At 41.8% G+C, this 23,096-nt stretch overlaps 1 protein-coding gene across 5 annotated transcripts; it reads left to right on the plus strand.

Annotated features, from left to right (window-relative positions):
- The first annotated feature begins 738 nt into the window (after positions 1-738).
- rangap1a (RAN GTPase activating protein 1a) lies at positions 739-22,561 on the plus strand. 5 transcript variants are annotated; one of them, XM_038695179.1, is made up of 16 exons: positions 739-875; positions 1,859-1,978; positions 4,298-4,425; positions 4,877-4,936; positions 5,116-5,295; positions 5,871-6,005; positions 6,337-6,495; positions 6,971-7,084; positions 7,327-7,426; positions 7,697-7,781; positions 8,544-8,673; positions 9,278-9,394; positions 9,647-9,752; positions 9,954-10,042; positions 10,210-10,374; positions 21,722-22,561. In XM_038695179.1, the coding sequence occupies exons 2-15, from the start codon at positions 1,867-1,869 to the stop codon at positions 10,333-10,335; spliced, it is 1,641 nt and encodes a 546-aa protein (XP_038551107.1). In that variant the 5' UTR covers positions 739-875; positions 1,859-1,866; the 3' UTR covers positions 10,336-10,374; positions 21,722-22,561. The 5 variants fall into 5 exon arrangements, with proteins under 5 accessions (XP_038551107.1, XP_038551101.1, XP_038551115.1 ...); XM_038695173.1 differs by lacking the exon at positions 21,722-22,561 and adding an exon at positions 17,922-17,949 and having other exon boundaries at positions 10,210-10,331; XM_038695187.1 differs by having other exon boundaries at positions 848-875; positions 10,210-10,331.
- Positions 22,562-23,096: the final 535 nt, after the last annotated feature.

Raw genomic sequence — 23,096 nt, forward strand, 5'->3', positions numbered from 1 at the left:
TACAATAGATTTAAACAAACAAGGAATCAATAATACAAGGTGCATTTTGGTATTTTTTCCCACAACGAGAGAATGTTACTGAACCTAAATGAAAGAATCTCGGTTTAGTTCACTAACAGGATCTGCCCGGAATAAAGGAAACCTCCCTCTTTATAGTGAGTCCGTAGACAGTCTAGATTCTGACCGTACTACAGTTAAATTGAAATGGAAATCACTGGCAAAAACAGTCTAGGTAAGGCCAGATGTTCTTCTTTGACTTTCCGCCAACAAACCCTGGGACCCTCCTGGTCCTCTTCTCTATGCATTTACCATATCAGTGAAAACAGTTACACAATTTAAATAGAATACAAGATATAAAAGTTGATAAAATAAAAAAATAAAATGATTATAAGAATACAAAAACATATGTGTATGTTAGGTCATCAGGCAAAATGTTGGACATTTGGTCACAGGGTGTAGACATGATATTGGGATATGTGGTAAATATGAAGATGAGCGGTGCAGCAGAAAAAACTGAGGGAAAGAACCAAAGTTCATGAAGCATGGCTGCCTGTGAGTTTGGAGATTGGAAGACATTCCCGAGACATTATGTTTTTAAAAGAAACTCATTCAGCTAAAATAATCTACAGGTTTTCTCTGTGTAATCGCTTGTTCCACACAACAGTCCAATTGGTGGCGGCAGTGCACCGCTAAGCTAACAACACTAAAGAAGAAGAAGCCTGGTAGTATTTTGGAGAAGTACGTCCCGCTGTAGTCTACTTGAACTACAAATCCCTTGTCACCCAGCTTTGTGGTCGTCAAGTCGGCTAGTGTGCTGGATTTGGTTTTGAACGATAGGAGCGAGCGGGAGTGTGTGACTGGACTGGATTCAACCAGTAAGTTACAGCAGTGTTGTGGAAATGGTGACTTTCATCTCTATTGGGAGCAGACTGTGTTATGAGTTAGAATAATAACGACTTTAATCCGAGGACCGGGAGAGGGCAGACTAACTGTAGTGCAGGTAACGTTAACGTTAGTCAGCGGGTTTCAGATGACCGACTAGAGAGGCCGAGTAAAAGCCACGCTCTTCTCTCACGCACTAGCCAACGTTAGTAGACACATGTTTCCGCTATATGATCCTACAACCACCTTACTAAGTTTGTTAAATGTCTAGCAAGCACGTGTTGTCACCGACAGTTGACCAGCTCCAGCTCTGTTCGTACGTGTTAGCATGACGTTAGCAGCACTCGGCTAACGCTAGCCACCGACTGCTAACAGGAGATAATCTACCCCGAAACAACTTTAAATCCTGATGACTGTAGTCATGTATGTATAAACCCAACGGCTGTCTTGTGTGAGAGTGAAAACTTAAACTCATGTTTTTTTAAATAAGTTACACGGAATTAATGACTTGACTTAAACAAGGTCTAATTTTGTTGAAGTTATTATGCTAAACAGTGTTTCAGAGTAAACTTCAAGTTAGTTCATTGTGTGCATTTGAAAACTAACGTTAGATTGCATCTTTGCTATCTGTATACTGTTCAACGTACACAGTGACATATTCAAATACGTAAATTAAATCTCAGCTGCATATCAGACCGCACGTGTAAATACTGTTTAAGGGTGGACTGCCCCTCAGTGAAAACCGTTCTCTCAGCAGTTTCTCTAGCACAAAGATTGACTAAGCTTTCCAGAAAAAAACGCGCAAGCTAACGTTAAAGCCAGTATTGTGGTCAGTGTTTTCCTTCTTTATTGGTAATGATTGCTACCTGTGGGGCAGAGAAAACCAACTCTGTCCCCGTGCAGAACTAGCCTAGTGTCAGGAACCAGGATAGTCGTGAAGATGAAATAAAAAGTAAATCACGTGTTTGTCCCTCAGGTGTCACGATGGCGACAGACATTGTTGCACAGTTGGCCGACTCTCTTGCCAAGACTGGAGTAGCAGAAGGAGAGCTGAGCTACAAAGGCCAGGGAAAAAAGCTGGATAATGCCCAATCAGGTGAGTGGCAGCTGTGACTGTGCAAGAAACCCTGCCTATAAGCAAGTGAGGCATGCTTGTAAAAACTCAGTAAAGACTTGGATTGAATATTTAAATTTTTTACGTCACAGCTGTTTGTTTAAATTGCCATCACACTTTACTCTCGCATCCCTGTTTCTACATTTTACATTTACTCATTTGGCAGATGCTTTTATCCAAAGCGACTTACATTTGAGGAACAACATACAAGTATAACAGAGCATCAAATACAGATCTGCAACTGACAATACATACTAGTAAGAGCAGCAATAAATGCTAGTTAGAGGTCATAGTTCATATCACTTCAATGGGGTAAATACCTAGGGAAGGAAGTAAGAGTTAACAAAGTGCAATCTATACAAGATAATTGTAAGGAGATAGAAGAAGAGCACAGGAGGTGCATGTTAGAGGTTAGGAGTTATAGGTGTTATACGAGGAAGTGAGATGAGTTTTCAAGAGCTTCTTGAAGTTAGAGAGGGATGCCCCTGCTCTGATGGCGTGTGGTAGCTTGTTCCACCATCGTGGATGAGAACAGCTGGGACTCTGATTGCTTTGTGTGAAGGGATGGCAGAGCCAGGCAGCGTTCGTTGGAGGAGCGCAGTGGCCGAGAAGGAACGTAAGTTTGTATTATGTAGATTAGGTAGATGGGTGCAGACCCAGTAGTCACTCTGTATGCAAGCATTAGTGACTTGAATCTAATTCTGGAGGCACAGGGAGCCAGTGGAGGTCACTGAGTAATGGAGTGGCATGAGTCCTTTTGGGCTGATCAAAAACCAGACGCGCTGCTGCATTCTAAACCATTTGCATAACGCACAAGCTGGAAGACCCGCTAGGAGGGCATTGCAATAGTCGAGGCGAGAGATAACTATGGCTTGTAACAGAAGCTGGGTGTCATACTGGGTGAGGTAGGGCCTGATTTTCCTTATGTTGTATAGAGCAAAGCGGCATGACCAAGAGACAGCAGCAACATGGTCTGAAAAGGACAGCTGGTCATCAGTCATGACACCCAAGTTTCTCACCACCTTGGTTGGAGTGAAGGATGAGGAGTCAATTTGTAGTTTGATGTTATGGTGGATAGATTGCTTGGCTGGAATGACCAAGAGTTCAGTCTTAGAGAGGTTTAGTTGAAGGTGGCAAGCCTTCATCCATGCAGATATGTCTGAGAGACAGTCCGTGATCCGCGCCGAGACGGTGGGGTCGTCTCGTCTGGCGGGAAGGATAGGTAGTAGGTCTGCAGCTAACGATGATTTTAGTATTCAAAGCTTCTATAGATTATTTCAACGATTCATCGATGCGTCGTTTAAGTACTTTTGCTTGCCGGCAGAATCTGGGTGAAAGGATGGATTAGCACACGCAGGTAGCAGGGATTGTCTGCGCAACAGAGAGAGCTGGAGGGGAGTTAAAAGGTGCAGCTCCCGACACCCAGTTAACTCATGACTGTGAGATTACAACTCACAGAGAACAACAAACGCACGCGTGCACATTTTCATCTGAGGACTGCGGCTTACTTTGGCTAGCCTTCAACTCAACAATCAATCATAATTTCAGTTAAATGCTAAAGTTACTGTTACCTTGTCTGTGGTCCGCTGGCAGAACAACGGCTGCTTTCTGATAAGGCGCCATCGTGCTGTTGCAGAGGCGACAAAAGTTTCGTTTTACGGTGAACGGACGGTAACATTACAGAGTTGTTGTTTTCTTTAGCTTGAAATAATCTCATACTTTGGACACTTTCTTTTTTGCCCCTCGTTATTTTCCCTCTCTTCCTCCACTTTGCAAACAGCTCCATCATAATCACGTCGTGTTCACAGCGTAAACGCGATATGCAACAGTAATAAATGTCCCTAGGAGCACTGTGCTGTATAGATACATGGATTAAACGAAGCATCGATGCAAAGAATTTGTGTCGAAGCATTTTATGAATCGATTTAATCGATGAATCATTTCAGCCCTAATAAGTAGAGTTGCGTATCGTCTGCGTAGCAGTGGTAAGAGAAGCCGTGAGAGCGATTGATCGGCCCCATTGAGGTGGTGTAAATTGAGAAGAGAAGGGGCTCTAGCACTGAGCCTTGGGGCACCCCTGTGGAGAGGCAGTGGGAGGAGGATAATTGTCTTTACCACAAAACATTGTAGGAACGCCCTGAGAAGTAGGATTCGAACCACAGGAGTGCTTTACTTGAGATGCCCATTGCTGAGAGAGCGGATAGAAGGATCCTGTGATTGACTGTGTCAAAGGCAGCTGATATGTCAAGCAGGAACTGAGGATTGGGCTGCACCTGTAACCCCCTTGTCCCCCCTCACCAGTGCAGGAGATGGTGAAGGAGATCCAGAACTTCGAGGGTTTGCAGGCCCTCAGGTTGGAGGGAAACACCGTGGGTGTGGAGGCAGCGCAAGCCATCGCCAAGGCCCTGGAGACAAAGAGGGAGTTCAAGGTTTGGAGTGTTTACTCTTGACCGTTTTGATTATTCTCATTTTTAGTCTTGCAATCAAGTTAATCACCTTTTTTACGTTGTAACCAGGATATGTCTGGTATTTTTAGTTGATAAATATCAACTGGCCCTAAACATAACAATAACACAGTGGAAAAACAGCCATCATAAAGTCAGTTTTTTTGTTGTCCGACCAACAATCCAAAACTATATATATATATTTTCAGTTTAGTAACACATAAGACAGGAAAGCTGCAGCTTTGAAATGTTTGGCATTTCTGCTCGAAAAAGACATGATTAATGGATTATGAAAAAGGCTTATTTTTCTCTTGATAGACTCATTTCTTGTTTCAGATCTAATATACAGTAAATTAAACATGATTATGAATATATTCAAGATTGTCTCGTGGGTTACATTGACACCGTGTCAACATTTTTATTCTCTCTGTTTCAGTGCTGTTATTGGAGTGACATGTTCACAGGTCGCCTGCGCTGTGAGATCCCACCTGCCCTGGTAATGCTGCTCTTCCTTAACATTATTGTCCATATCTAAACAAGTTAAGCCTTCAGAACCTGTTGGATTATTGCAAGCTTTCCAGTCTCGCTCTTCTCCTGAATTATTACACAGCTGTAACCATGTCTGTTGTCTTTGCTTCGGTACACTGTCAAACTCTTTTTCTCCCTGTTTTGTAGAATTCACTGGGTGATGCTCTGATGCTGGCGGGTGCCAGGTTGACTGTTTTAGACCTCAGTGATAACGCCTTTGGACCTGATGGGGTGAAGGGTATCGAGAAGTTGCTCAAGAGCACCGCCTGCTACACATTGCAGGAGCTGCGGCTCAACAACTGTGGCATGGGCATCGGCGGTGGAAAGGTAGGTCACGAAAACGTGTTTTTAAGATAAGGTGGTGTTAGGTGAGATACACTCAGTGGTCACACTATTAGGTACGCCTGTACAGAGATGTATGACAGTGTTGTTAAAATGGATCATTATGAGCTTTGTAAGATAGATGTAAGTACAGGGCTGTTATATTGGACTACATTAGAATGTACATGTGTACATCCGCGTAAAGTTCTCTATAAAACCAGAAAAGGCTAAATTTCATGAATACAACGTATATGCACTTACTACTGAAATATTTAAATTGAAGAATAGTTGAAGAAACTAGAAATACTGAAAGCAGTATAAAATGGAAGTGCTGAAGTGTTTAAGTTAATTGTGAGTAAAGCAGAAGTGAAGCCGATTATTGATTTATTGGTAACAGCTGCAATGAAAAGAGTTTACAAAAGAAATGGTTCTAAAAATGACGAAGGACTAAAGAGATAAAGAAACTAAATTGACAAGTGTGCACATGCTTAGTAGATCCCATTTAATTTCACTATATGTCCATTGATGCTTGATGATAAATGTCATCAGAATTGAATACTCTGTTTATATGGACTCCTCAGATCTTGGCTGCTTCATTGAGCCAGTGCCACAAAAAATCCAGCGCAGACGGCGTCCCCCTGAGCCTGAAGGTGTTTGTTGCAGGGAGGAACCGTCTGGAGAACGATGGAGCCACCGCTCTCGCTCATGCCTTTCAGGTACAGGGCTAACAACTCGTTGAGCTTTGAATACTTGCAGACTAAAAAGCACTACTCTGAAGAATGCCACGTTGTCTTGCTAGATTACGCTACGACTATTGTGAGAGATTTTACTTCAGCTTGCCTTGCTGAAGCACTTTACATAATTAATCTCAGACCAAATGTCAAATACCTGACTATTTACACAAATAGTCGGGTATTTGACAACTTCACCATCATTGTTCAAAGCTGTTAGTTTGTTACTGTAGGCAAATTGTTGCAGTTATGTGTGAAAATACTGTGTAGCTGTGTAGGTGGCAGGCAATCTTGAAACTACAGTTTGTGTTTACAGTTGATGGGTAGCCTGGAGGAGGTCCACATGCCCCAGAATGGCATCAATCACCCTGGTGTGACAGCCCTGGCTACAGCCATGCAGCACAACACGGGCCTCCGCATCCTCAACCTCAATGACAACACCTTCACCGAGAAGGGAGCTATCGCCATGGCTCAGGTACAGAGACGTCAGATGTCAGCATCATGACTGCAATTTAGGGGCCGATGAAATGGTCCTCGCCAAAATGATTGTTGAAACAAATAGTTTATTGTTTTTGGCCACATGGGTAGAATAACTCTGCAACAAGCTACAAAACACAAATTCAAACACATTATCAGCTTTTATAGTCTCGTTGTGTGATCACTTTCCAAAGTGATTTGAGCCATTGTTTATGTAAAATAGTGATTTGTGGAGCTTTTGAGAGCAATAAATAAGGAATTGTTTTTTGTATAAACATGCTGGAGATGGACTTGTTTAAATGATAAATAAATCTACCTTGTACGTTGTGGAGAAGAATTCAGCTTGCTGAGAACTTTGCTTTTTACCCATTGATTGGTCCGTCACCATCAGTTTTACTTCTACTAATAACTCTCTTCCTAATGAGGCCTTTAAATTGGTGAAGCAGTAGCAAATAGTATTGTATCCTTCACAGGCCCTGAAACACCTGCACAGCATCCAGGTGATAAACTTTGGAGACTGTCTGGTGCGGCCAGCGGGAGCCATTGCTATTGCAGAAAGTTTAACAGAGGGACTGCCCATTCTCAAGGTGAGTGACTGGTCTTGATCAGACCTACGCTGTCACTGCCTCCCAGAATAATCATTTGTTGGACTGATTGTTGTTGGCAAAGAGCCAGAGGCTTGACTGTCGTGACCCTGTATGTATGGACAATCTAGTAATGTAACTGAGTGTAAAGGTCAAAGGAAAGGTCTTTATTTCCCTGTCTTTATGTTGGCCTTTGTTTGACATTGTTCTTCCCTTCTTAGTAAATATTTTGTCATGTTTAACAGGAACTCAATCTGTCCTTTGGCGAGATTACAGCGGAAGCTGCTCTGGCAGTGGCACAAGCAGTAAAGGGCAAAGACCAACTGGAGAAGCTGGACCTAAATGGTACAAACCAGCTAACTCTGCTCTTAATTTTTTTTTGTTCAGTATTGGGGGAAAAAATATAGAGGATTCACATTTCAACTAACGTGCAACGAGCTGTTATCCTTTGAAAGTGCAAAGATCTGCTTTAAAGTTCAGTGGTTCTAGACGGGGAGATTACTTTTCTTCTCTAATGCTTCTGCTTTGTGTTTGATTTATAGAGATGTTATTTGGAGATTTTTATTTTGGTTTTAGTATGGCTCCCTTGTAGAATTTAGTCTCTTTGGTTTTCAGGTAACTGTCTAGGAGAGGATGGTTGCAAAGCTCTGAAAGACTCCATGGACAGCATGAAGATGGGTGACCTTCTAGGATCACTCAGGTAATCAAGTTGTACTTAAGCTCATGTGGTGTATTTAATGAAATCCATCCATCCTTTCTCTGTTCCTGTCTATCCTGTTGTGTGTCATGGAGGGCTAGTGGGGTCTATTTGTAGTACGTTATTTCTTATTTCACTATTTTAATTCTATTTAATTCTCCACTTTATTTTAGTGTTTACTCACTACTTGAATGTGCTCACCTAACTTTTCCCTTCAGTTCTCTTTTCCCCACACTCACACACATACACACACCTACACCTCTCGTCTCTACCTGCAGACACATCGGCTTGCCCCGCCTCTTCCTGTCTCTCTTTCCCACCCTCTCCTTATGTGGAGGAGGCTTGTTAATGACATAGTTGTAGCTTACTGAAACGATGGAAATCGGGGGTGGTGTGTTCACTGTTGCTGTACCTCGTCTGTGCCTTGTAACGTAAAACCAGGGCAGAGGATAAAATCTGACAAATTACACGTCCAAGAGCATATCTGGTTGGTCCAAATTATTTAGACTTTACACTTGATAGTGACTGGCAACCTGATTTACTATAAGACAACCTGTTCACTAAACACAACCCTAACCCTCGACTTCAAACCTGTCTAGCACCAAGAATTCACGGCAGAGTGCAACACACTTGCAAAACCACAAGCATTTTACCCCTCAGTGATTTAGCATGTGGTTTTGTTAAATATCACAATCTTTCAAAAAGATGCACCTCACAGCAGAAAAATAATCCTCACTAATGAGCGGTGTTTTCATTTTGACCCAGTGACGATGAGGGTGAGCCAGAAGATGATGACGACGATGAAGATGAGGAAGAGGAGGAGGATGAAGTGGATGAGGAGGAATTGGAGGAGGAAGAGGAAGAAGAGGAGGAAGAGGAAAGCACTGGAATAAAGGTCAGAAAAATGTGTGGTGGTGATGATGAAATCTCCCCCTGAAACAGACTGCTGACTGTTGAATTTCTAGAAAGACTAAACAACATAAAATTGATTTCAAATTGTAAATATTTTCCAGGCTAATCCAAATGTTTTGACACTGGGAGATTGTTCTATTCTATTGTGAGTCCCCAAATGTAAATCCACTGTCATCAGTAAAACCATTGTTTGTTTGAAAGCATCCAGTGTTCCATGCGCCTGCTCATTACAGTTGACATGTCAGTTACCTTACCTTGTCATTAATTAATTAATGACAAGGCTCTCATTTTTGCGTTTCTGATTTCTTAACAAGAGCTTTAATGCTGGACCTTTTAGCAGGACTGTGCACCAACATTTCCTCCAAGTTTTAGAGAAGCTTCTGAACTGAAAAAGAAACGATGACACATGAATTTGAAATGGTAACATCATTATGTATTTGTATTATTTTTTTTACTTTCCCACTAATTAGAAGGACAGATGTTGCTGTATTAATATTGCTGACATGAAGTCATCTGAAGGCCACACTAGCTGCTGTATGAATGTGTGTGTTTGGCTGACTGTCGCCTCTCTCCCCTTACCCTCATAGTTGTCCACCCCTGCATCAGCACCCCGTCCGCCAGACGTCTCCTCCTTCCTCAGCTTTCCGTCCCCAGACAAACTGCTCAAACTTGGGGCCAAAAGAGCATTGCTTATCGAGCAGCAGGTAGACACAAGGAAGATTCCACTAATATGTGCATGGCAGTGCAGTTTTCACCCACAGATTAGCAGTTATCTGTTAATGACAGGTACTAAAGGCTAAAAGAAGAGTCTTGGGTTGTAGTTAAGGAAGGAAATTCAGCTCAGAAGTTAAAATGTGTGTGTTTGACACAAAAGCGATCAGAGGATGCATCAGTTTGATGGCGTGTGTGTAAAGCAGGGTGGCCATCAGTAAATGTTTATTTCTTTCTGTGTCTAGGTGGATGTGACAGATGCTGCAAAAACAGCTGAAGCGTTCCTCAAGATCGCATCTGTGTATAAGGAGGAGAACAATGATGTAAAGAACGCAGTGTTGGACAGCATTGGTGAGAAACTTTTGTCTGCATCCGTTGGTTTGATTGCTGTAGTGTTTGCCCTCTCTGACGGAAGTGCCTGACCGAGAGGGAGGAAACCTTACAAATTAACTTAGTGTCTTGTAGTTATTTTGTGGGTTTTTTATGTATCATTTATATATCATTGACTGTGTGAAAATATAAGTTTGTAAGTAGGTTTTTTGTCCCTTACAGACACCCTTCTGAAGAAAGCTTTTGCCACTCCTTCCTTCCAAGGCTACAACTTTGTATCATCTTTGTTAGTGCTGCTTGGACTTATCAAGGTATGCAACATAATCAACAATGTTTGCTACAGTACAGAAATGTGTCTGTCTTCTCTGACACTTTCTGATGTCTTATTGTCTTTTCACTGCATTGTCCGTTGTTTTTAAGACTCTTCTCTTTTCTGTCCTCTCCTCCGTCCCTCTGTCCGGTGCTACTGGCGGCTCAGAGTGAAGACAAGGTGAAGCCTGTGCTCGTGGTTCCCGGCCACCTCCATACCTTGGAGCACGTTGTTCGACAGGACTACTTCCCCAAAGAGAACGTGGCTGTGCTGGAGGCCTTCATGTCCCGGTAAGGACGTGACTGAATGAGCCAATCAGCATGCAGCTTGCAGGTACAAAATACGATTGCCACCCCGTCTTCAGGAATAAAGCACATACATGAATGTTGCACTTGGTGATGGACACACGTTGGCGACTCCTCCTTTTTGTGCTCGACTGGGTTTCTTAACTTTTGTTATTAAATGTTTTTATATTTCAACACTTTAGTTTCAATGGACAAATATTTAACTTTCTGACATAAATTAAGATAAAGGACTTTATTTATCCTTAAAGAGGTGGTATTATGCTATGAGATATTTTTTTTTTTGTGCATGTAACAGCTGGAAGGTTTTCATACCCGCTTATGTCTTTACATTCTGAGGAATGTTGAAACGTTTTAACTTAAAAAAGAGAAAGCTGTGTGGATCGCTTGTGTGTGTTGTATTGAACATTACGTCGCATCAGGTTTGTTTGTGTGTGTGTGTGTGTGTGTGTGTGTGTGGCGTCGCTATGACGACAAGTTAGGTACTATCTCTGGGTACTACCTGCAATGGAAAACAGAGCAGGGCCGAGTGGAGTCGAGTCTATCGATTTGCGCTATGGTAGCATTTTTCGGCAAGGCAGCATAGATTGTCAGAACACCGGCAACACGCTACCTTGTTTCTTACTTTTTTCCCCCCTTATGCCATGAGCAACACTAATCACAGTAGCATGGCACAGTAAAATGAGTTGTTACCGTGCTGAGGAATTGGAAGAGGGCAGCTTATCGCCTGCAGGTCTCCTTTCACGGATGTATTGGGACTGAAATTCAGCCCGGGAGTTTGAGATGGAGCATCCTTTTGGGGGCGGGCATAAATACTTTTGTTATTTTAATTAGGGCTGAACGATTCTGGAAAATAATCTAGGCAAGGCAAGTTTATTTGTATAGCACATTTCAACAACAAAGTAATTCAAAGTGCTTTACATAAAACATAAAAGCAACAGGGAAATATAAAAAAGTTTAAAAGCAACATAGGGAAATTGGAAAAAATACACATTAAAATATAATAAAGGTTACAGTGCAGTGTACAATCCGGGTTAAAAGAGTTTAATGGAAAATAAAAACGGGGTGAGGGGTTGAGCAAATAATTGAGTTACAATTATTTTGAAAAGAGAATAAACAGAGAAGTACACTTAATCTACTCTCTCTAGCTAGTCTGTACTCGGGGTCCGTAGCAATCTTTGGGTCCACTGAAACTCCAAAAACCCTTGGACACTACAGAGAAACCAGGACATGTCTGTCCACAGGCCACTTTGATCCATTTATACTCTGGACCCACCTGCGCGTTTACAGGTGGACAGAGTTTCCTGCAAATCACTCAGGCGCGAGATTTAAGACCACTTCCTTCACTCTGTTCAATCTCACTGTCATTATCTTTTCACAGTTATCTGGGAGTTTGTTCCAGATATACGGAGCATAATAACTGAACGCTGCTTCTCCTTGTTTAGTTTTGACTCTTGGGACAGAAAGCAAACCTGCCCCAGACGACCTGAGAGGTCTGGATGGTTCATAATGAAGCAGAAGATCAGAAATGTATTTTGGCCCTAAACCATTTAGTGCTTTATAAACTAACACCAGGATTTTGAAATCAATTCTTTGACATACAGGAAGCCGATGTATAGACCTCAGAACTGGAGTGATGTGATTCACCATTTTGGCCTTAGTGAGGACTCGAGCAGCTGCAGCTGTCTGATGGATTTCTTAGGGAGCCCTGTAAGGACACTGTTACAGTAGTCGAGTCGACTGAAGATAAATGCATGGATAAGTTTTTCCAGGTCCTGCTGAGACATAAGTCCTTTAATCCGTGATATATTCTTCAGGTGATAGTAGGCTGACTTTGTAATTGTCTTAATGTGGCTCCTCAAATTCAGGTCTGAGTCCATGACTACACCAAGATTTCTGATTTGTGGTTCTTAACATAACAGATTGAAGTTGAGCTGTGACTTTCAATCATTCCTCCCTGGCTCCAAAAACAATAACTTCAGTTTTGTCTTTGTTTAATTGGAGAAAATTCTGGCACATCCAATCGTTGACCTGCTGAATACAATTACTCAGCATCCGTATGGGATCATAGTCCCCTGGTGAAATGGTTATGTAAATCTGTGTGTCATCTGCATAATTATGGTAACATTTTGTTGTTTTTCATAATCTGAGCCAGTGGAAGCATGTAAATGTTAAACAAAAGAGGCCCCAGAATGGAGCCTTGGGGAACTTCACATGTCATTTTTGTCAGCTCAGATGTGTAATTACCTTATAGACACAAAGTAGTCCCTGTCCTTTAAGTAGGATTCAAATCATTTTAGTACTGTGCCAGAAAGTCCAACCCAGTTTTCAAGTCTGTCTAGTAATATGTTGTGGTCGACTGTGTCGAATGCAGCACTGAGATCCAATAATACTAAGACTGAAATTCTGCCACTGTCTTTAATGGATGTCATTGAAGACCTTAACAAGAGCCGTCTCAGTTCTGTAGTATGGTCGAAAACCTGACTGGAAGACATCAAAACAGTTATTTAGTGCCAAGAAAGCACTAAGCTGTTGAAAAACAGCTTTTTCAATGATTTTACTTAAAAATGGGAGATTTGATATGGGCCTATAATTGCTTATTAGTGAACTGTCCAGATTGCTCTTTTTTTAAGTGGCTTAATGACTGCAGTTTTCAGGGCCTGTGGGGGGGAAAAAACCTGAGAGGAGAGACATGTTGACAATTTGTAGTAGATCTGAGGCCATGCATTTAGACACATTTTTGAAAAAACCTGTTGGCAGAATATCAAGGCAGCATGAGGATTTCAGATGTTGTATTATGTCCTCAAGGTTTTTATGGTTAATAGAATCAAATTGTCTCATGCTATATGAATTGTTTTTAAGTGGACACAGGGACAAGACATATCCTGTTACTGACATGGAGGCACTGATTGCTTGTCTAATTGTTTGAATTTTGTCTGTGAAGAAGGACGCAAATTCATTGCAGAATTTGAACCACCCAGTAAAGGTGGATAGAAGTTCAGAGGCTACAGACACAGGAGGGTTGGTTAGCCTGTCGACAGTAGCAAACAGGGCACGTGCATTATTAGTGTTTTTGGTGATGACATCAGAGAAGAAGGACCGCCTTGCATTTTTCAGCTCTAAATTATAAATGCGAAGTCTCGCTTTGTAGATGTCATAATGAACCTGGAGATTTGTTTTCCGCCACCTGCGTTTCAACACACTCTTTTATTTTTTTAGTTCTAACCAGCGTGGCATTTCTCCATTCTCCATGGAGATCTTCTCTTACCAGTAACCACTTTCACCTTGGCTGGTGCAATGGCATCAATAACATTTGTAATTTTAGAACTGAAATTATCTACAAGCTCATTGACTGAGACCCGTGAGAGGGCGAGTGTCGAGGAGAAAGCCTCAATAAATTTTTCACTAGTGTTTTCAGTGATATGCCGTTTTGTGATTACCTCTATTTTAACATTTGTGTGCACGCAGATAGCGCTCTCAAAGAAAACACAGGAATGATCAGAGAGAGCAGCATCAGTCACCACAACCTTGGAAATGTCCAGACCCTTGGAGATGAGCAAGTCCAAAGTGTGCCCCTTATTGTGTGTGGGCTCCGTCACATGTTGGGTCAGTCCATAATTATCAAGAACACAAAACAGTTCTTTAGTCCCTCTGTCCTGGGGGTTGTCAACATGGATGTTAAAATCACCAGCAATAACCACACAGTCAAAGTCAATACAGATTATAGACAGCAGTTCACCAAAGTCATCAAAAAGGTTTGCACAGTATTTAGGGGGCCTGTACATATTTAGAAAAATAGCTCGAGAAGAGGAATTCAGCTGAAGAGCCACATATTCAAAAGAAGCAAAATTCCCATAAGACATCTTTTTGCATTAGAGGGAGTCATTAAACAAAATGGCAACTCCACCTCCTCTAATGCACTCTAGCTTCACTTATAAAACTGAAGTTGGGAGGGTTAGACTCGATAAGGACAGCTGCACTGTTATCATGGTCCAACCAAGTTTCAGTTAAAAACATGAAATTAAGATTGTGAATGATTATAAAATCATTGATTAAAAATGTTTTTCCTGCCAAAGACCTAATGTTTAACAAAGCTAATTTTAGTGTGTTAAAAACATTATCTGGCCCACTTTTTTTCGACCGGCTGCGGCTGACGAGGAATTAATACTAAATTTGCAGGATATGTTGAGTGCTTCCTGTTTTTCAACACATTCACCATGCTTTTTCTGTTACCTATCAAGACAGGGATGGAGAAGACTACCAGCACATTGGGCCCCCGGCTAGTCCTGGGAAGAGTCATGAGTGCTATTTTCCTTGTAGCCTGGACCCAGCACATATCAGACAGAGCTTACTGGGCTTTCTCGCCATTGCGGAGCGGGAGGGCGGGTTGGGCGCTGTATTTGTGACACGGGGGGGGGGGGTAGAGATGGTGAATCCTCACTGTTGGTTTTCAGTGAGGGAGGTGGAGGCTCTTCCTCTTGGCTCAGATGTCTCCCATGATCAGAGCTCTCTTCCAGTGGGGGTGAGGTGGCTCTCCTTTAAGGTTTCTGGCGTGTTGTGTTATGTCTTCTTCTTGTTTAGATTCCTCTTGTCCTTGGCAGAGGGAACAGATGAGTGGTGCAGAAAGTAAAATAGGTTGGAGCTGAACAATTTTAAGGCGAAGTCCATCTACCTTAAAAAGAAGTTTTCGATGAAATGCACTGAATGGACAGTACATGTCCATTCAGTGCATTTGAGAGCCACGTGTTCAATGCCATCAATCTGCTGAATCTCTCAGCTCCTCTTCGGATTGGCAGTATAGGGCCACTGATAAACACCTCAGCATTCAAATAGCTGACTGTGTTCAACAGATTATTAAAGTCCTATTTCAACACTTCAGACTGTTGCTTCACAACATCATTGGTCCCGATGTGCAGTATGTTTTTCACAGTAGGATGTTCAGCCACGATATGCAGGATTCTTTCTGCCAAGTCAGACACCGTATCCTTCGGAAAGCAGAGTATTTTGGTGTTCTTACTGCACATGCTTCTTACATCGTTTACAGCAGAGTCACCCACAATCAGAGTTTGAGGCCCAGTCGTTAGCTTTCCCTGCAGCCTTCTACTTTCTGATTTACTCTGTCCTTATCCTTCTGTGTGAGGATGGGATGTTATCCAGGTCATCAGACGGAGATCCAGGGTCCTGCAATAGTGGTGAAAATCTGTTCTGCTGTTGCACACTCGGTTGTTGGGGAGGTTTGTTGCTAACGCTCCACGGCTGTGTCCTACCAAGAACAGGGGTTGAAGAGGTGCTCTACCTGGATGATAATGCAGGCCAGCCAGTCGCATCACAAATCTCAGGGCGCTGGGTTCTGCCTGTTACTCATCCTCTCATTTCCCAAGGAAATTATTTACTCTTAGGCTTTGCACCAAGAGCATTCCAGGGAGGACTCCCACTTTTAGATTTATTACCCAGTACACAGGCCTCCTGCTCCTTGGTAGTCTTGTTGGCGCTAATTAGCTGTGTGTTAGCATGCTCTTGTCCACTGTTCTGGTTCCACGGTAAAGTGGTGTCATTGCCACATAGTCCATTCACTTCCACATTCACTTCTAAACTGTGGATCTTGGTTTCCAGCACAGTAATTTTCTGTAGAAGTTTGTAGAAGTCATCTGTAGAGAAGGGGGGGCATCTTGTTGCTAATTAGCATTAGCTATAGCTCCAGTCACTGCAGTACAGGTTAGTGCTATTGATAGGCCGCGCGCTCACGTAGCACTATCATAAAAGTTTTTAAAGTATGACAAGAGCCTACTTTATCTGACAGTCCCAGTGATTTAAAAGTATCCAAGAGCTGCTGATTTCTAGCAGGGGAAGAAAAAGAGTTTAAGCAAAAGAATGCAAGCAGAGGCAAGAGCAAGCAGCAAAGCGTCTGCACTGTAAGAAAGCAGGAAGTAATGTAATCTAATTGCGTTTTGTTTTTTTACCAATTGCGATTTAATATGCGATTAATTTTTTAGCTCTTTAGCTTCTGTATTATTCAGAATGGACAAGCGGTAAATCAGTGTATAGTATGACCAACACAATATTAGCTAGATTAAACACACACCGTTCTTTCTTGTAGGTCAGGCCTGTGTTATGATGAAATTAGGTGATGCATGAATTACATGAATTATTATGAGCTATGGTAGAGAAGAAATATCAAATTTTAAATTGAATCAAGTCATGCAATAAATTTATGATATAGGCCTAATATCATCAGGTAGGCCTACCTACAGATCACAAGAACTACCAGTGTGGTGAACAAAACCCACAGGTCTCTCAACCACCAATTAATGAGTCCTTATCTCAGTTCTAATCTCCTAGGTGTCCATCTTTCTGTATCCTAGTAAGTAGTAGTAAAAGTAGGCCAACGAAAATAAAACCAAGTGACACCTCTTATTTAATAGAAGAGCTTAATAAGCACGGAGTTAACCCACCCCCCGCAACCCACAGCCTCCGATGCTGGTGAGCAGCGCACTGGCTGTAACCTTGGGACAGACTGGGCCTCTTGGGACTTGTGCGTTTAGTTTTAAACTAAAGATATAGATATAAAGATATTTCCTGAGCTGACTGGTGGCTGTGTGTGACGCTGGCGCCGATCGCCACACTGCGCTTACCTTACAACACGTGTCTTTCAGTTGTGCATTTCTCCTGTCCGTCAGAGCGGCGGATGGCCCGACGATTTCACCCACCACCAAGTTACCCGCGGGTGGCGGCGCTCCTGTCATTCCCTGTGTGACAATAAAGTTTCTGTCTTGTCGGCTTCTGTCAAGTGTAAGGCCATTGTACAACAACAAGTCAAGGTACAGGTAAGGTGTAGTGTTGTGTCGTTCAAAGAACGTTTCGTTCATAAGACCTAATCGTGTGTATGACTCGGGAGGAACGGGTTGTCTCAGTGAGTGATTCGTTCATTTTCACGCATGCGTGAAGGATCTTGGACTCTTATGTTCACTCGTCACACGGCAGCAGCATGGGCTCCGTCAGCACAGGAAACAGAATTGATTAGTTCACGACTCTCAACTGTGGGTCTGTTTGAGTCGTTCATTTGTCACGTGACAGCTCCTACTGTGAAGCAGGAATGAACGACTCGTTCACCGCTCACATGGGTCCTCCTCAGTCTTTTGTTCATTCTGAGTGACTGCCAGCGCCGGAGAGTGAGAGGCAGGTCGGTTGTCAGGTAACAGTCACTGGACTGACATTATATCTAATATCTATTTTGTGACCTTTTATAAAGCATAATGTTATTACAGCGCAGTGATGTTGTACTAAGTTACTAAACGTAACTTTAGTCCTGCTGGTGTTTAACATTACAGCCAACAGCTGATGAGAGTTGTTCTGGGTCTGCTCCACTTCAGAGCCCTGACAGGGTTCTACCGGGAACCGAATTACCTCAGAGGTCGTCTCCTCTCCAAAGCAAACAGACCGGGTCATTAAAACATTAAAACACAACTTTTTCCTTTTTTATTTACCAACAGAGCCGTGCTGTTGTGTCACAGCTTGTGACTGGTGAACAACCTGCAGTGTTTGAGAGCGATGTGCTCATGTGTGTTTCTCTGTCTGCAGAGTCCGGACCTGATGTGGCCCATTCTGCGTCCAGACCTGCCAAACTGCTGCGTTTATATGGGTTTATTTCTTTGTTTCTCTCTCTGTGCTGGAGTTCTTTAAGAACTTGGTGGCTTGAGCCAGATTATTATTAAATTGGTTGAATTTTAATAAGAGTGTGTTTATTCATATAGTGTATCAAGCTTATTACTTCAGTATATTTACTGCAAATCTGATATTAATATTTTACTCATGGATAGGGACGTTAGGCTACTGGACGAATGAGTACTTCAGAGATAATGATAGTAATTATATACATAAGCCTTTATATGGCTGGTCTGGTTGTATACTCAGGAAAGATTGTGAAAATGGAAGGATTTAGGCGGTGTAGTGGTGATTACATATTGACAACATATTTATGTGGTTTTTACATGGTTTGAATTTGGTTATGGACCCGGGGGGGTTATATAATGATATACAGTAATCAAGAGGTGAATTTGTGCATTATACTTTGTTAAATAAAGCAAGCCAGGCAGCCTTCCTTGTTTGAGAATGGCGCTGTTTTTTAATCGCCCACTAGAGGGCTGCAGCGCCGCAATAACCAGCCTACTTCAAATGAACGAAATGACTCAAAAAAAGATTAGTTCATTTTTATGAACTAGATTTGAATGAACGAGTCTGTCAAGAGTCGAACTTGCCATCACTAATAAGGTGCGAAGTTGATGCTTTGTCTTCAGACTGCTTTACTCTTGGGTGTCATGTGACCAGAGTTTAAACGCAGCCTTTACAATTAGAAAATCTCATTTTATCACATCGCGATAATATCGCAAATGCAATTAATCGTTCAACCCTAATTTTAATATGTATTAGTGTTTTTGTTGCATACAGAAAATCAGATTATGCTGAAGACCTTCAAGAAACTTTAGGATGACACCTGCCTCTTCAGTTTGTATAAGCAAGGCTCTGCACTGAACAAGACCAGGTCAGGCAAGCCTGAGTCAGAGGGCTAAAATACTTAAATATACTCAAAAACTACAATACATTCCCGTAAAATACAGCAGTGTGTATGTGTGTGCATAAAAATCAAATCCCTCCTCTGTCTCTAAGTAGGCCTCTCCCTGGCTCAGCTTCCTCTGTGCTGACCATCTGCTTTTACTGATTGTACAGTTACATATGCACAAGAAGAAACTCAATCATAAATATGACTTACAATAATCCCTTCTGTCATTCTAAAAAAAAAACAAAAAAAAAAACTTTCACTGTTTTGTCTGGTTCCATTTACCTTCTCCTTCTGCTGCTTCTCTTCCCTGTCGTCGTCCTCCTCGTCCTGCTGCTCCTCCTGTTGCTTCTATCCCTCTTCATCAACATGACTGGGGTCATCATCACCCTGTCCCTTTGCATCACCTCCACAGCTAATAATATAATATAATATATATATATATATATATATATAAATATACATACAAGACATACAGAGATTCCTCAATCAATTTGGCACATTTACCTGCCTTTTATGCAAACATTTTTTCTTCTTAACTCTGTTTTTTTTCGGCATCATACGTTCCGTTTCCCTCTTTCGCGGTCTTCTCCACATTTACTGTATTGAGCCTATCAACCAACCCTGTGCTGACTTCAGCCCCGACAAAACTTTTGGAGATTGAACTCGCTTCAAATGGAAAATAAACTTCTTTGATCGGCCCTGTTTACCCAATCAGATTTCAGCAAAACCGAACGTCGGTCCAAGTTGGGAGGGGCCGCTCGAACACCACCTCCATATTGAAAGTATTGGTTTGGCCCAGTCAAACACACATACAGCGTTCACTGCAGCAGACTGGAAGGCCGGTGCGGTCGCGGATCATAAAGTAAAACAGAAACTGAAAAATATAAACTCTTGACCCCTGGCCGGTCCGGGATTGCTCCCGAACGCCACAATGGCCAGTCCGCCCCTGTCTCCTTTTAACAGCTCACCGCGACTACTCTGTTGTCTTGTTTTATAGATGCATTTTTGCGGTCATTGCTGACCTTGGTGACAAGTGCATTGCTTTTCCTGCGTGAGTGATTAACAATAAAAGCCACACTAACATTTCTGCAGTTGAATGCTTTTAATGTGCAACAGCAGGGGGAAACATTTGGTTTGCAGTGACAAGTTAATACAGCTCTGATACAGTGTTAGGAGAGTAAACAGTAGACAGAGTGAGGCAGTTTGAGTCCAGCGCAGGAATGGTGGACTCTGCCACTAACAATGAAAACTAATGCATAGAAAGGTTATTGCAAGAATTAAAACAACAATGTATTAGTCCATCTCTCAGTTCTTTCACTAACCTGTCCGTGGCTCTCACTGCCAGGGCAGTTTGTTCCTACTGGCAATTTTTTAAACAGCTGGACACTAGTTTTTAAGTGGGGGGGATCGCAATCGCAATATTTTCTGTGGTAATATTGTATTGATACATGGAGATCTTTTATTATATAAATTTTACATGAGAATTTTACTTTTTGATACTATGATAATAAAATGGGGAAAAAAGGTAGTAAATTGCAATATATCACATTATGATTAAAATCGCAATAATATCGTATTGTGATAATATGGTATCGTGGATTCCCACCCCTAGAATCTGAATCTGAATCAGAATCAGCTTTATTGCCAGGTGTACACATACGAGGAATTTGACTCTGGATTATACATTGCTCATGATGTGCTTACTTATGCAATAAGTTAATAATAAAATCAAACACAGGCTACAGTATAGAGGAAGAAAAATGTGTGTGTGTGTGTGTGTGTGTGTGTGTGTGTGTGTGCGCACACACACACACACACACAAAAACAGACAGATTGAGACAGTAGTACAATGAGCACTGTACAAAGGATGCAGGAGAAAATTATTATTACTGTTAATATGTATAACAGTGTGTCGGAGGTGAATGTGGTATACAGGGGCACTTTCAAGCATACATGTACACAGTGTGCTGAGTGCAGTGAATGCTGGAATAAATAAGTATTATGTGCAGATGTTATGTACATGAGGTTGGTGGATTTGGTACACAGTGTATACAACAGCTCTGAAATAGAGAATGATGAATAAATAGTAAGTGGTAGCCTGTAAACGGGTGGCAGAGTTACTGGGTTATTGCACAGGAATGGTTCCTGACATGAGTAGAGGGTGAGTCAGAGTCAGCTGTTCATCAGAGTGATGGCTTGTGGGAAGAAACTGTTTTTAAGTCTGTTGGTTTTGGCGGCCTACCAGAGGGGAGAAGTTAGAACAGGTTGTGACCAGGGTGAGATGGATCTACAGTGATGTTTCCTGACTCTGGAAATGTGTAAGTCCTGAGGGCAGGTTGGCACCAATGATTTCTTCTGCAGTCCTGACTGTCCGTTGTAGTCTCCTCCTGTCCTTTTTGGTGGCAGATCCAAACCAGACAGTGATGGATGAGCAGAGGACAGACTGGATGATGGCTGTGTAGAAGTGGATCAGCATATCCGGAGGCAGGTTGAGCATTGGGCTCCCGCTTTAGGTCCTGGGATATAGTGGATCCCAGAAACCTGAAGGATTCTACAGCTCACACAGGGCTAGTTTTTAGTGGTATTCAATCAAAAGTAAAACAGTACATTAGTACAATAGTTTTATAAATGGATCAACTTATTCCCATGAAACACCAAAACCAACAATATATCAATAACAGTAGAAACTATCTCCATTTACCCTTAAGATAAATACTATTTTAATTGATATATAATTTTGATCATTTAAAGATGTGTAGACTTGACTCTCTAACTGTGTGTGTGTGTGTGTGTGTGTGTGTGTGTGTTTTATCCTTCACAGAAACAACAAGGCCCTGGAGTCATGTGGCAATGCCAGAAACAACCTTCAGTCCACACTGCAGGGAGTCAGGTCTGAGAGTTGAGGACTGCTGATACACACACAGACTGAACTTTGACTGATCACTGATGGACCTTTTGGAAACCAGCACACATGAGCCCAAATTTGAAATGAAGCAGAGCAGCACTTGAGAATACTCCACTCATTGTGGTGTCGCTGCTGTCCTTCACAAGTTTAGCAATACCCCTCTATCTGGACTCGAATGCTTTATGTTTTGAAGTAGACTATGCTTTTATGGTGTGGACTAGCTGAAGTACTTCATGTACATTCATACAACCACAGGACAGCACTGACATCTTGGTCTTCACATTCTTTGTATTCTGGTGAAGAAGAAAAGGCCTCATGACCCAATATCTGTGTGTTTCCTCCCTTTTATGGACACCTGACTGACTCAGCACGGATCACACGTTGGTGAAAACTAGAAAAGCTCTGACCAGAATTGATCTGGACTTGAAGCATCAGCTATTGTACATTTTCTATTTGATATCTAACTTTTTAATATTCTGTTGTTTTTATATTAAATGTTTATTAAATTCAATAATATGGTTAAACAATGATGTTATTCAAATATGTACTGATTGAAAAAATATTATCCAATTGTAAAGTACAATAGAGAACAATCAAAAGGGATGAAATAAGTAAATCTGCCTTTAATGAGGTGCAAGGGGCAGAGTTTTTGGATTTGTTACAAAAATAAAGCTGAATTGAGTGTTTGATGTCTTTCACAGCCTTTGCAGATTAACTGTGTAGAATTTTCATTAAAAAAATAAAGATCACTTTAAAGAGGTAATGTCACAGGAACATGAGTACATGAAAACTGATCAAGACAACAGCTCATGTGAGTCTTTATTGCTACAAAAATACTGCTTTCCCACTGTTCCCACCCAAAATCATTATGGATTATGGAAGAAACTGACTAAACCAAGGATAGTAATATAAATTATCACTTCTTCTATTTTGCATATATCAACGAATGCAATCAGTTTGGCCAGCACACACAGCTGCTTGCTCTTTGTGTTTCAGCCTCTCAGAAAATGTAAAGCCAAGGTGTTAATTTGCAGTGAGCGGGCTCAGGGATCAGGGGTCGTCGCAAAAGAATTTACCAAAGCCTTGTTTGTTAACCAGTTGGGCCGCAGACTGTAAGTGCTGGACACACTCAGAGTGAAATAAAAGACACCAGTAGATAACTAAAGCCTGAACTGGCAGATTCACATATGATCTGCCTTTAATACTTATTACCAAGCTGTGACTGTGACATTCTGCATGAAGGTAAGCCAGTTTTTCTTTCTTCTTCGCTGGTTTGGTTTTAGGTTAGACG

Source organism: Micropterus salmoides, unplaced genomic scaffold (assembly GCF_014851395.1).
Source record: "Micropterus salmoides isolate LMB-PRFRI ecotype aquatic unplaced genomic scaffold, ASM1485139v1 Ms_hic_scaffold_10, whole genome shotgun sequence".
Lineage (NCBI taxonomy): Eukaryota > Metazoa > Chordata > Actinopteri > Centrarchiformes > Centrarchidae > Micropterus > Micropterus salmoides.